The 14,990-nt window shown below is 34.1% G+C and overlaps 1 protein-coding gene across 1 annotated transcript in view; it reads right to left on the bottom strand.

Moving 5' to 3' along the window:
- The window catches only part of CIP2A (cellular inhibitor of PP2A), a 33,757-nt gene that overhangs the window by 9,311 nt on the left and 9,456 nt on the right, over positions 1–14,990 (bottom strand). Inside the window, exons 8-14 of the mRNA XM_019742926.3 lie at positions 12,644–12,719; positions 8,507–8,725; positions 7,253–7,412; positions 5,676–5,817; positions 4,514–4,613; positions 3,045–3,163; positions 399–594 (exon numbers count right to left, since the gene is read on the bottom strand). Of these exons, the coding sequence (XP_019598485.3) occupies positions 399–594; positions 3,045–3,163; positions 4,514–4,613; positions 5,676–5,817; positions 7,253–7,412; positions 8,507–8,725; positions 12,644–12,719 (1,012 nt within the window). The remainder of the gene's footprint in view (positions 1–398; positions 595–3,044; positions 3,164–4,513; positions 4,614–5,675; positions 5,818–7,252; positions 7,413–8,506; positions 8,726–12,643; positions 12,720–14,990) is intronic.

The following is a 14,990-nucleotide window of genomic DNA, read 5'->3' as shown; positions in this document are numbered from 1 at the left end:
TGATGAGTAGCCAAGAAAAAATAAATGAACGCCATAGCAGGCAGTTCACAAACATTTCACTAACCTGGCTACTGCAGAAGAATATCTGGGTAAAATTTGGAATACTTGTGGGAATTTAAAATATATTTCTTAAGCTGAGGGTGTGGGGGAGGGTGGCCTGGCTGGAAAACTAGGGAAAGAATGACAGCTGTGTTAAAACATAGGAATTTTACGGCTGATGTTTTCTTACTTTATTTCCAAGCTTTCCAGAATAATGTTACTTTTTATATTGAAAGAAGGTTTCAACGATCAAATTTGCATCTAAAGTTGTTGAAATAAATGTTATAATCAGGGCTGATATTATATTTATTAGTATGTACCACGCAGAATCCCATTTATAATGGCTCTTTATCACTCACCACCACTCCAGACTGAAGTTTCTCTATTAATTCCTCAATATTCAATCCAGGAACTCTATCTTTCAAAAGTGGAGGTGTTAAACATTTTACTGATGTTGGAAAACTGTGACTTAATGATTGCAAAGGCATTCTTCTGGGCATATGTTCTGTTTCCTGCTGTCTATAGGCATTGTTTGCTGCTATACTTTCTCCAAGTCTAGATGAGAATCAAAAAGAAATAATCACATAAAAATAGAACAAAAGGCACAGCTAGTACAGAATTAGGGAATCTTTTAGAATGCGTGTTTTGGGAATAAGTCTTCAAATATTTTTGAAGTAATCTTGGACTCTATGAAGTAGGATTTTGGGAAATATCCTCAATTTGCTAGAGGAAACTCTTTCCCACTTACAACCCTTTACAAAGACAACTCCACTTCTGGTTTGGAGGTACTAGAACTAATTTGTGAGTGTGGATTATTTGCAAAAATTAAGGAAAATGTTACTGGTAGCAATAAGAACATCCTTCTTACCATGCACAACATCAGCTGGCCTTTACCTATGTCCCTCACCCTTTCCCTCTCTCACTCAGTATGTTTTCAGCAAACAGACTTCCATTCTGCTCCTTACATTTATCCTGTCTTATTCTTGTCTCAGAGCTTGTGTACAAGCTGTTCCTTTACCCTGAAGGCTTTTCCCACCAATCTGCATAGTGTTGGCTCCTTTTCATCATCAGGTCTCAGTTCAAACTCATTTCCTCAGAGAGGTCCCTCCACCCATAATAACGTACTTATAATATAACACGTATTTCTTTGAACTTGTCTCCCAACTAGAATGTAAACCTCATGACAGAAGGCACGCTGTCTAATTAACTGCAATATCCAAAATGCCTAGATGACAGCCTAGCACATAGGTAGGTGGCCCTCACCAGATGTTTGTTAAATGTTTAAATGAAACAAACCAACACAAAATCTCCCTAAGCATCCATCCACCATCCATCGATCCAGCATATTTCACCTTATTAAACTGTCTTAAGATAATGTAAATGAAGGCATACATAGATACAAATGGACACCTGAGACAGTGTCCAAAGAGAAAATTATACAACACAAGTAAGAGAGGGACCACCAAAACACAGTGAAATGATGGGAAGGCCTCACATACAATGGCAGAAGACGAGATTTCCACTTTCAGTGAATCTGAAGCTTTCCACTCTGAAGTGTGGAGGTTTTGCTTCATGTCAGATTACCACAGCAGAAGCAAACAGGCCACCACAAAATGAAGCAGCTTTACAGACCATTTCTATCTTGTGAGTTGAGACACTCACTATGTGTCCATTTATTTCTTTAAAAATATGTATTATAAACTGAAGGGAATTTTGATTATGTGGTATCTAGGTTTTGTTTTCAATAGTTCTTCATCTCTTTATTTATGACTACTTAAAATATTAATTCTGAAAAATGTGTTTTCTAAGTCAGTTAAATAGAAATGGCAGAGGTTACCAAACTTTCTTAAAGGACAAAGCAGTAAGTATTTTAGGCTTGAGGGCTATATAGTCTGTTACACTGTTACAACTTCTTAACCCTGATGTCATAGCCTGAATGCAGACACAGACAATACAGACAATATGAGATGAATGGATGTGGCCTTAGCCTAATAAAACTTGATTTATCAAAACAGGCTCCTTTCTGCTGGCTAGTTTGCTGACCCTTGGAATGTAGAAAAGTCTTACCTATTTACCACTGCTTCAGTTTACTCAAACTACTTTTGCAAACACATTTATGTAAACCACTTAAAGTAAAAAATTAAAGTAGAACCTTACTAGACATTTTGTCAACCATTTAGTTTATAGACAACTATGAAAAATCTGTTTTTTCGAACATAACTATAAATATCCTCTTAATGTTTAAAATTAATGAGTATAGTGGATAGTTCTGCTTGGCCATTACCTATTTCACTTCCTAATAAAAACAGAGTTTTTCTTTAGGAACCCTCCCACTCCCCACCCACCTGCCCCCACCTCCCCAAATCCCAACCTCCAGCCCATGTAGTACTCACAGCTAAACTGCTGCCATTTGCTAAGGCCCACTCCTTGACAAATGACTTAGATCTGGTCAATGCCAGTGATGCTTATACTTACCACTTAGACAACTGGGAAGGAAAAGCTCTTTCTAGGGAGAAACTAAATTGGTAGGACATACACTTAGCCCAGAAGTTACTACATGGAAAAGAGGCGGTGAGAGACACAGGGACGTAGTACCTGGATAACATATCTAACCATCTGGATCTAGCATGTATTTTCAGTTGGAATAAATTTTATTTTTAATCACTTGAAAAATTACCACCGTGTTTCCCTGAAAATAAGACCTAGCCAGACAATCAGCTCTAATGTGTCTTTTGGAGCAAAAATTAATATAAAACCCAGTCTTATTTTATTGTAATATAAGACTGGGTATTACATAATATAATACCCAGTTTTATTTTAACTTTTGCTCCAAAAAACACATTACAGGTGATTGTCCGGCTAAGTCTTATTTTCGGGGAAATGGTATTACGATGAAGTCTTCAATTCACTAATTTTCTAATTTATCCATAACTGAGGCCTATGAAAGAAACACAGCAGGATATTCCAGCACTAGAAGAGATACACTGCAAATGATTATAACTCACACTAAAGCAGGAAAATCTGGCAGTGGAGCAGCTTCCAGTAATATTCCCAATCCAGACTGTACTTGCTCTCTGTTATCTGATGTTAAAGCAAAAGCCAAGGGAGTAATCAGGCGTGGATCCTAAGTAAATCAGAAACCAGAAAATAAGAGGCAAAAAGAATAAATAATGTCAGCTCTTTTAGAATAAGGTGATTAAAGACAGCTAAATCATAAAATAATTCTAGTCAAATTCTAAAGTGTTTCTATCTGATGTTTGAACGTATTTATTAGTCTTTACCTTGTTATAACTCTTAGCAATCAATATGGGCACCAGCTTTAAAAATCTGGCTAAGTTTTTGAATACTTTTGACTGTACTTATGAAAATCATGTCTTAAATATTTTGATGAATTTAAAATATCATCCACAACTGATGTTTTTAATTATTGTTTTACTTTGCTAGCTACCATTTAAAAGAAAAACTGGCTAAAAGAAAAACTGGCTAATCATTTCCAAATTAAAGTAAAATTCAAATTAATGCAATAAAAATTTTAATTTAGTGACTGAAACAATTATACTTAAAGTATCATAAGTCCTTTATGTCAGTAAATATTTTACATTAGTACTATACGTCCAAATCACCTATTTTGAAAAACACCTCCTAAGAAATGACATAAAATCAGTTTGACTCAATTTTTAAGTTAACAGAGAAAAATATTAAAACATGAATCCTTTATAACTATCAACATTCTACAATGGTGAGTGTCTTTGGTACTCAAATATAATCTAATGCCACAGAACCGTGATAAGAGCTGGCCTTCTTCATCACCTCCATGGTAACCCTCCATCACTCCTCCCATGGAGGGAGATCATTATTTCCACTTCGTAGTCAGGAACCTGGAGCTCAGAGATGTAAAAACAACTTGCTCAAGTCTGCACTGACTAGTAAGTGGTGGAGTCAATATCTGAACCCCGTCTCTTAAGCATTATGCTCTCAAAGTGTACAAGTGGCCCCCGCCTAAGGTTTCAGTTTTGGCTTCTACCCAATTTATAGAGGAATCAGTCATCTTTGTTATTATGGTAACTTAATTCACATGTTTGTTAAATATCTATTATAAATCAGGTTTTGTGGATATCGAGATAAACATTTAGAGCTATTATTCAGCTACTATCATCAAAATTTTTGAGTTATTTTCTGCACACACTCTTTAATCTGAAGTAGGACACACACACAAAAATGCTGAGGAGGCGCCGCTATCATGAACATTCTGTCCATTGGCACCAGGAGCACTTAGGTTCAGTAAAATAACTATGTAAAATAACTGTGTAGCGAGAATACTGTAGCCACATAAGACAGTTAACAACTTTAAACGTTCTTCTGAATGCCAAGTCTAAGAAAATCATCTTCTAAAAATTAGGACTATTAAAACAGAAACATACTGGGGATTATTTACATATGAACAAACTTCAACATTTGAAGAGTTTAAACTCACCTGAAGGATTTTGTAGAAGCTTACTTCCATACCAGGAACAAATTGTTTAACTTTATTCATCAAATCAAGAGTTTTCAAAATTACATCAGCAGCAAGTTTGCTTTAAAAAGAAGTCACATTTAAATTAATGTTAAAAATTGCTTAGAGCTTTTGAATATCCATAATGCTAAAGAAAATGAAAAAACAACACTATTGTTTTTAAACCAAGAAGATAAAGTAATGTTTCTTTTGAGAAGTAAAAATATCATAGTAGAGACCAACATTTTAACCCAACACCCAATGAGAACTGGCAAAACAAAGTTTAGACAGTGTTTCCTCTTCTGCTCTCAAACACCACCATGCTTCTAGTTTCTGCTTCAAATTACTAGCAGCATTGACAACATGACCTATTTAATTCTTAGCTTTGTCACTGATATATGAACAATAGAGGGCAACCTCAGGCAATAAAAAATACCTAATATTTACTGAATTAATTATATGAAGCCATGTTGTCAGCCATATACCTGAAAGGGAGTACAAAAGAGTAAACAGAGCTAATTCTTGTTATTAAGGAGCACAATTACTGGTAATTATGATATTTATGGAAAATGGAACAAATGGTAGTGTCTAGCATTTAGCAAGTTCTCAATAAAGAATTCTTAGATGGACTTAATTCATGTAGGAGGACGAGGATAAAATAATGCTACTATCAGTGAAAATCCACCTTTAACCATAAGTCTTGACATACTAAGGTAGAAGAGTTGTCTGTTATTAGGAAACCTTCTACAGTTACTGATTTCTTTGTAATAAAAATTATCCCTGTTTTTTCATGCTTTTTTGCTTAAAAATATAAAATTAAATGAACATAAAAGTAATTACTGAGTCAATGAAATGTTTAGGAGTATAAAAGATCCTTACACAATCACAATAAATTAAAACAAAACAACCCAAACAATGAAAAACAAATCACATATTAATAATATATTTGTTCAGAAACATGTGATCTATGAATTGAATAATTTTTCTAAAAATCATTATGAAAATATTTTTAATTCTCTGCTACACTTTGAGTTAATAGAACATACCCAAAGATGAGCCTCCAAAAAGGATGAGAATCACTACATCTTTTGATTTTTGTTAAGTTTGGTCTTACCATTTTGCAATTTGGATTTCATATACTTACCACAGTTCTGAATCTGCTACCTTTGTTCCAAACCCCAGATCAATCTTGCCATATTTAAACTGTTGTTCTATTAGAGTGGCACATTTGATAGTAGTCAGAATTTTTGCAATGTGTATTTTCAGAGTATCATCTCCACACAGAGGTAAGTTTTGTTAAGGGACACAAACAAAAGATTCTTAAAAATCCTTATATTTGTATAGCACTTTACAGCATTTAGGATGAATTCATACAAATTATCTCATCACTGCAATTCAGTGTAACTTTTGTTACATTAGCTCAATTAAGAAATTAGAGCTCGGAGCATTTATGTGTCTGGTAAGTGGCAAGAAATGGACTGACACCAAAAGTACAACAGAGAGAATCTGTTAGCAGGTATCACAATGGTTCAATAAATATTTGTTGAACTAAAGGAAGTTATTTTTTTCATACTTTGTATATTGTAAGTTATTTTGAATATCTATCACTAAAAAAAGTCAAATCTGGTACCATTCAATGAGAGAAGCCCAGATATCTTACAGATATTTCTAAGGTCAAGCAAAGTAATCATGGTCTCCATAGCAATGGTTTTCAACTTTGGCTGGATGTTAGAATCACTGGGAACTCCTTCCTGCTAGGGTTTCATATAACTTCAATTGTTTAGGTGTCAGTATTTTTAAAATGTTCTCCAGGTGATTTTAATTAAGAATCACCGCTCTCAAAAAAAGGAAAATTAAGAAGCAGCAACTCAGGAGATTAACCAGACATGGAGTTTGCTCTAAGGCAGGACAAAGTTGAGCAAATTCTTGTTGCTCTGAAACACAAAGAAACCTGGCTAGGTAAATGTAAGAGATCTGGCTGAAATATAGCGGCTCCTTACTGATAATAAAAAAAGCATTAATGAAGTATCATAAAATTGGGATTTGGACTTCCTAGCAACTTATAATCAGTTAATCTAAAAAAAAAAAAGGTAACACAAGGAAAAGACCTAAGAAAATCATTATACGGAAGTTAAGCAGTGACACTCTTTGTACTCAATGTATTCTTTTTTGAAATGAATTAATTTGTCTTGATAATATTTGTCCTTTTTATAACCAAGTGTAAATTCGTCTTTATTAAAACATTTATGGAGACTTTAATTTTAAAAACACAAGCGAAAAGACTGAGCTAAAATAATGATACCTCTACTAGTATTTCTTTATTCTCTGATACACTCAACCAAAGACGGCACCACAAATCATGCAGGGGCAGGAATTAGCAGCAGAAGAGAGTAACAGGGCAGTTATTGCAGAACACATCTCCTAATCTCAAATTGTGATAAAAATATCCAAGTCAAGTTTAAAAAGCATTTCTGAAAATGTTCCTTAGGTTAAAAGTTCTGCACAGAAAAACAAGGGAAAAAAAGTCTGAATAACTTTTATAGAAACTCTTCATTGAGAATTAGCTCTATAGTTTAATAATTAGATCTTCAGTTCAATAATTCTGAATAGATACCAGCATGAGAAACGACAAAATTACAAATAAAGACAAAAATGCAGTTAATACGTTAGAAAAAAAAAAGAGTGGTTATTTAGTTTCCATGTTTATACAGTAAAGGATATTTAACAAAACTTCAATGGCCTTGACCATCCTTTCACATTTTTTTCTTATTAAGGCCTCATCTAAATTTTGCTCTGTGAACTGAAGCTGATCAAGGATGGTAGGCAGCAGAAGGGTCACAAAATGGTCAGCGGAGGAACTGCTAGTCGTATCTATGACATCCTGGAGTATTAACCACCACCAATGATCAAAAACAAAAATAAAGATGAAATACAGAATGCAGAAATAGTCATCACTGAGCTGCAATGTTCTTTCAGTTTTTTATAATTACTTTAATCATTTATTGATCTGTGTGTCCTATTTAAAATCTACCCTTTTATGCAGTTTTGAGGGCTATGATGACTTTTTTTTTCTCAAATGGAACAATAAGGTTTTCGGTTAATCAACTACAAACAATGCTTTTTAAAATGGACTACATTTGTGATTTAAAAATTATTCCAAATAAAAAGTATTTACTGAAAACAAATATCCTGAATATGCTAAATGTAATTACAATAATTAAATAATAGACATGTCTTAATACTTATTTTACAACCACAAATAACTCCCATCAAGAATCTCTAAGGGCTTTTTAAATGCTAAAACTGATTATTAACAGTCAAGACCAACATAAAACAGAAAAAATACCTTCTGCATAATACTTAACAAATAGTATATTTAATTAGCCATACACATTTTTGGTTGTGCATAGGATCCATTCAGGAGAGGGGTAACATTCTAGGAAGATACAGGAGTAGGCAGAAAGGGTATAAAAACAGGGAGAATAGTAGAGAACCCTAAATGACCCTGATAATAAAACCAACTAGAATGTAATGACCTCAATGGAAAGAATTTTTGTCTGTATCCTAAGTGCCTAGAAGTCTGAGGTATGCTCCACTCCCTTTTACTGATGGAACCCAAGGTTCCTGTATTAATCCACTTAACAGGCTGGCAAAGCCAGCAGTATCTACCGAGTTGGAGAAACATGTGACTATTTCAAGAAATACAGTCATATAACAACAAAACGTACAAATCATAAACCTTTACTTATTACACTGAAAGGAGTATATATAAGCTAGTCAGTGAAAAAAAAAAGGAAAAAACTAACATTTATGACTTTGCCAGAAAAAAGAAATTTAGTAGCTGACTGGTAGGGAGTCTAGTAATGGAGTTTTCCTAAAATGTATGAATGATTGGAAATTTACTATGAACATTTTTGAAAACAAACTCTTCATTGAGAATCATAAAAATAAAAAAGTCAAATTGTCAAATTTTACCTCAAATATTTCCTTGAACAACTCCAATGCTAAAATGGAACAGTTGTCTGATGCATCCAAAGGTTGGCTTGCCCAACGAAGTAGAGCCACAGTAGGTTCTAAACATTTAGAACGGCTTCCCAGCGTGGTGTTGCCAGATGGAGACTGTTCAAATAGCATCTTAGTGAGCACGTGGCGCAGCTGAGTCACTGAACAGAGGGCAAGAAGCAATTCTAAAACCTGTGCAATACAGAGTCTTAGTTAAATGTCAATTTAATGCACAAAGCAATCGAATGATGAAGCTGAAAATGACATACATTTTTTAAAGAAAATACTCTAAAACAAAAATTAAATGCAGCTTCCAATTTTTCTTTTGGGATTATTTTTCAAAATGTGTGAATAGGTTCCAGAAAGTTTCAAAGAAATTTGTTAATGATGGTTACCCCTGATAAACAGAACTGTGAGAACCAAAAAAGGAAGGGCAATTTCAACTAATATTATATGCCTTCTACAGTACTTAATTTTTTTAAAGCAGTAAAGTATTTGTTTTTAAAATTAATAAAATCAGTAATTAACACTTGCTGTCATGCTAAGATGCAAGAATTGCTATAAAGCACATTTTAGGGTAATATTTAAAAGTGACATCCTAAAGCGTTAAAACCTTACGAATGGCTGCTTCTACATGATGTTTGCACTGTCAGCATTATGCCCCTTAGCTCCACTAGCCTATTTCATTTCTTCTTTACTTTGAAAACTGGGCCTTATACCAATACGTAACATAACATCACATATCAACCTGTTTATTAGCTATTAATTTAAATTCTACCTTATTTCATATACTGCCAACCTATCATAAAATATTATTTTGTCATCTCTTAGCCTATTCATTTATTTTCAACCTTTATCTATTTCTTGTAAGTGACATATATAATTGGGATTTGTGTTTTAATTGACTTGATAGCATCTAATTTTAATAAATTCAGTCTGTTAACATTTATTATGTAAAAACTGATAAACAATATTTGATTTATTCTCTTTTAAATATATTGTAGTACTTGTTTTTAAATAGGTAGTACATTCACTTGATTCCAAATTCAAAGGTACCGGTCTGACCTCTAGCTACACTCCCTGGTGGCAAGCAATGCAACTAGTTTCTTCTTTATCTTACCAGTGATACCTTATGCACATATAAGAAAATACTTTCTCAAGTACACTTTGTAAGTATAACATACAGAGAAGTAAACAAATCAAGCACTACTGCAAAGCTAGATGGTTTTCCCAAAGTGAACACACCTGTGCAACCAGGAACCAGATTAAGAGAATTCTACCAAACTCCAGAACCCACTTGCATCCCTTGCTAGATAATGCCCCAACCACTCCTTCATGTACCGGCCAGATATCTGACACCACAGATTAATTTTATCTGAGCTATTCTTGGATCTTTGCATTTCCATGTAAATTCTTCAATCAGCTTACCAGTTTATATTAAACAATCACATAGAACTTTATATACTCTTATAAACAGAATCTTGTAGTGTATAGTTTTCTGTCTGGCTTCTTTAGCTTATCCTTGTATTAGTGAGACTCATCCATATTGTTGCATACAGCTGCATTTCACTCATTTTCAGTGCTGTACAATCATGCTCCAAACAATGACATTTCAGTTAACAGACAGCAGATACAATGGGGATTCTATAAGATTATAATGGAGCTAAAAAATTCCTATCACTAAGTGTCGTCTTAATGTCAGAGTGCAATGTACTCCTCATGTGTTTGTGGTGATGCTGGTGTAAACAAACCTACTGTGCTGCCAGTTGAATAAAAGTATAGCACACAATTATGTACAGTGCACAAAGTTGATAACGATAATAAAGGACTGTTACGGCTTTATGTATTTACTATACTATACTTTTAAATCATTATTTTGGAGTGTACTTTCTATTTACGAATAAAAGTTTGCTGTAAAAGAGTATGCTGTTACGCCGGCAGCAGATTCACGCTTCATGCTGAGAGCATCTCTTGATTGCATCATTTTCTCTCATGGTTGATATAGACTCGTGTTGTTTTATATTTTAGTGCAGCCTAAGTGCAGTATTTATAGCCTACAATGGTGCACAGCAAGTCCTCGACCTGCATGTTCACTCACCACTCACTCGATGACTCGCCAAAAGCAATTCAGGTTCGCAAATTCCTTTCATGGTAAGTGCCTTCTACAGGTGTACCATTTTTTATCTTTTATACCACATATTTACTGTACCTTTTCTCTGTTTAGATATTGAGATGCAGAAATACCACTGTATTACAATTACCTACAGTATTCAGTACAGTAACATGCTGTATGGATTTGCAGCCTAGAACCAACAGGCTATACCCTAGAGCCTACATGTGTAGGGTATACCATTTAGGTTTGTGTAAGTACTTATGATGTTCGTACAATGATGCATTTCTCAGAAAATGCTCTCATCATCAAGTGGTGCATGACTGCATTCCGATGGATAAATATACCACAGTTTATTTGTCCATTCCATTGCATTTGGGTTGTTTCTAGTGCTTGGCTATTAGGAGCAGTACTGCTATGTTTTGCATGTCTTCTGGTGAACATACGTATTTCAGTTCTTTGGGGAAAATACTTAAAAGTGGAATTGTTGGGTTCTGGTTTATGCATACGTCCAATATTAGTAGATAATACCAGTTTTCATTAAGTCATTGTACCAATTTTCCATCCCATGCGTATGGGGACACATACATTTTTTACATTCTCATCTATGCTTAAAATTATTCCTATTTTTTAATTTGAATCATCTGGTGGTTGTGTAGTGGGTATTGTATTACCATTTAAATTTTCATTTCCCTGAATGTTAATAAAGTTAAGCAACCATTTCATATTTATTGAACAATTCAGTTTTCTCTGTTTAGGTTAGCTACTGAGTTCAGTGTTTTTTTCAGACTTCTACGTACAAGTTTTTAAATGATATATTTTAGATAAGAGTGCTTTGCTGGATATATGTATTCTAGATAACTTTACCCATTCTGTGAATTGCCTTTTTACTCTCTTATTGGTGGTCTTTTCATGAACAGAAGCTCTTAAATTTAATGTAATCTTACTTATCAACCTTTTTCCTGTATAGTTGGTGCTGTTTCCTGTTTAAGAAAATCTTCGTCTATCCCAAAGCTGAAAAGATATTCTGCTACATGTTTCTTCTAAAAGTTCAGTTTTACCTTTCACATCTAGATCTACAATCTTCCTGGAACTGATTTTCGCATTTGGTGTGAGGTAGGGGGTCAAAATTCAGCTTTTTCCAATATGGATATTAAACTGACCCAGTGTCATTTATTGAAATGATCACACTTTTAAAACTGCACTGTTATCAATCAGAAGACCATAAACTATGGGTTTGATTTTGGACTGCACTCTGTTCCATGGGGCTAGCTGTCTATTCTTATGAAAATACTGCCCTGTTTTACTGCAGCAGCTTTATATTAAGTCTTGATATCTGGTAGTATCATAAGTCCTCCAATTCTGTTCATTATTTTCAGGACAGCCATGGTTATTTTTGGACCTTTGCGTAACCAATTTCCACATACACCAAAATAAAACAAATACAGAAATAAAAACCAATAAAACCTGCTGTGATTTTGACTGACCTAATACTATAAATTCTTACAATCTATGAACTTGGTATATCTGTATTGATTTAGGTCTTTTATTTTCCTCAATATTTTGTAATTTCAGAGTAGAGGCCTTATACATGTTTTGTTGGATTTATCCCCCAAGCATTTGACATTTTTAAAACTCAGTAAATGGTATCATTTTAAAAATTTCATGTTCTATGTTTAACATTTTCTACATGTCTTTTGGTGAGCTCATGGACATGTCTGTCTTGGCTATGTACCTGGAAGTGGAAATACTGTGTCATATAGCATACATATATTTAGCAGACACCGTAAAACAGTTTTCCAAAGGGACTGTACCAGTGTACAAAGATTCAAGATTCGAAGAGGGTTTTAGAATATTGGTAATGTTCTGTTCCCTGATCTAGACACTGGTTATATGGCTGTGTTCAGTTTGTAAAAATTCAGAGATTTCTGTGCACTTAAGATTTTTCTTCACATGATAGTTTTTAAAAAGTGTAAAACAAAAAGTCATGTTTTATATACCTTTGAAGAAGAATCAGCATCCTTTCCATTAAAAAGACCTAATACTTGATTAAGACATGAAGAAAAGTGCTCATACCTAGGTTTGAAATAAAAATATATTATCAAATGAGAAGGAACTGAAACATCAAAACAGATTTATGTACAAAATTAACATAAAATTTAAGTGTGTTTTCTTTTATCTATTTTGAGCTTCTAATACAAAAGTCTTTACACTTAAAATTTGAAACATATTCTATTATTATGGTATTCTATTATGATATTGGCTCTGACGTTTACTAAACAGTGAAAGAACAATGACTTATGGCAATAAATAAAATCACTGAAACTTTCTGTACCTCAATTCCCTTCTTTTAAAGGTTGCAAAAATTGAAAGAACGTGAATATTCTAATAAATTAAAAAGGTACTTATTTATAAAGCATCTATAATTGGCAGACATTAAATTTGGCTCTGCACATATAGAAATAAGCAGTAGGGCCCTGTGCTACACAACTCTAAGAGGTACTAGAGGTACCACTCACATTATATTCTATGTGATTGGTACATCCTGGATTTGGAAGAATAAGCCCTGAAGGAGATCTCACAGTTTAAGGATGGAGGCAGAAAGACATAAAATAATAAACTAATATAACGTAAAATACAATGCTATAATGAAGAAATATATAGAATGCTATAAATAGGATGGGTATCAAAACCAGACTCAGTGGGACAGGCCTGATCAGCTGAGGCTTCCCAGACTTGAGTCTAAAAGAGTAAACAGGAGTCAGACATATGAAGAAGAAAGTATTCCAGCCTACCAGAGGAAGCTCTTCAGAAGAAACAGCACATGGATACATGAAATGGCACTTGTAGCAAGTTGGTGGTTCTATATATTGTCTGAAATGATTATACAAAAGTACTTAAGAAAATGTGAAGTAGTAAGGCTGAGGTTGCCAGGGACCAGAGTTTGGATTGCTATACTGAGAATATGGATATTCACCTTGAAAGCAACAGCAGATCACAAATTTTAAAAGGGACATCTTGTTGGAAAAGTTGCAAGTTGAGCTTATGTATAAGCCAAAGGAGTCAACTGAATGGTAGGAGATAGAAGAAACAGATGTAGGACAGAATGAGACAATGCATAGAATATTAGGATATGTTTATGAGTGAAATAGGAGGGCACTAGTAAGAATTGGTATAAACACAGGTAACTGTTCAGGAGACCAGATTTGAGGGAACTCAAATTAGATGGGATTCCGTTTTGGTTTTTTTTTTATGTGAAACAAAGATAAGATCGCTCCTGATTGAAAAGTGGCAAGAGGAAAGTAGTAAATATTTGAAAGAGCCACTGTTGAAAATGTGAAAGAAAGCTGACTGGGAATAAATATAAGAGGTGTTGCCCAGATAAAGTTAGAAATCATGAATATGTAGCATACAAATTCATAAGGTGCGATTTTTCTCAAGCTTTGATTAGGTATCCAGGCATTAAGGTAGACTTTGGAACAGATTCAGTAATGTTTTGCTAAATGATAGAGCAGATAAATAAGAGGAAAACACAAACATAATTTTCTTTCCAGAGGTGACTAGGGATCTAGGCTAGAGAGAAAATAGATGATGGAACAGAGATATAAGTGATTAAGCGGCCACCTACTAATAATATTACATCAGATTATCTTTCTGTCCTCTTGGAGAGATATATCCAAAATTTTTCTGTTTACTCCGAAGCTGTTAAATAAGCACTATTTGGTGGCCAGAATGAGTATTAGATGAGAATACATTTGGAGGATTCTTGGAACAGATAAAGAGAGGGCAGGTAAAGGGAGGGCATTCTGGAAGACAGTTCTCTTATCGATTGATGCTTAGAAGAAAAAATGATATGCCAATGTGAGTGCTTCCTGGTTTTGCAAAGTATCAGTTAACCGTGAGTCGTGGATAGCCTGGCCTTAGTGCTTAGCTTTTGTTTTTAATTTCCAGATTCTATGTTCCTTAAAGATGAGGGACTATGTCTTTCATATCCCTGCCTCTACTAACACCACCTCTCATCCCCCAATAAATGTTTTCCTGTTTCTGAATGATTCATTAACTCTTTGAAGCAATTACAACAATTTTCCAGCTTAGGACCACAAAGCAGCTTAGGCACTGGGAAAATTTAACTTGAGATGCAAAAAGGCTATGAGGTCTTTGGAAAACAGTTACTAACCAATCTCAAAACATAAATGATCACATGAAATGTCACTGAGATAGAATAGACACATAAACACGTTCTCATTTTTACCTTATAACACAAGTCACCCAAAGAAGAAAACATCTATTTTTCGTACACAAAAGAAAAAAACACAGAGACAGACATACTGACATGAATGTTCTTAT

The sequence above is a fragment of the Rhinolophus sinicus genome, chromosome 17 (genome assembly GCF_057876585.1).
Source record: "Rhinolophus sinicus isolate RSI-liver-muscle chromosome 17, RSI-T2T, whole genome shotgun sequence".
Classification (NCBI taxonomy): Eukaryota; Metazoa; Chordata; class Mammalia; order Chiroptera; family Rhinolophidae; genus Rhinolophus; species Rhinolophus sinicus.
This window is presented reverse-complemented; position numbering and strand designations above follow the sequence as displayed.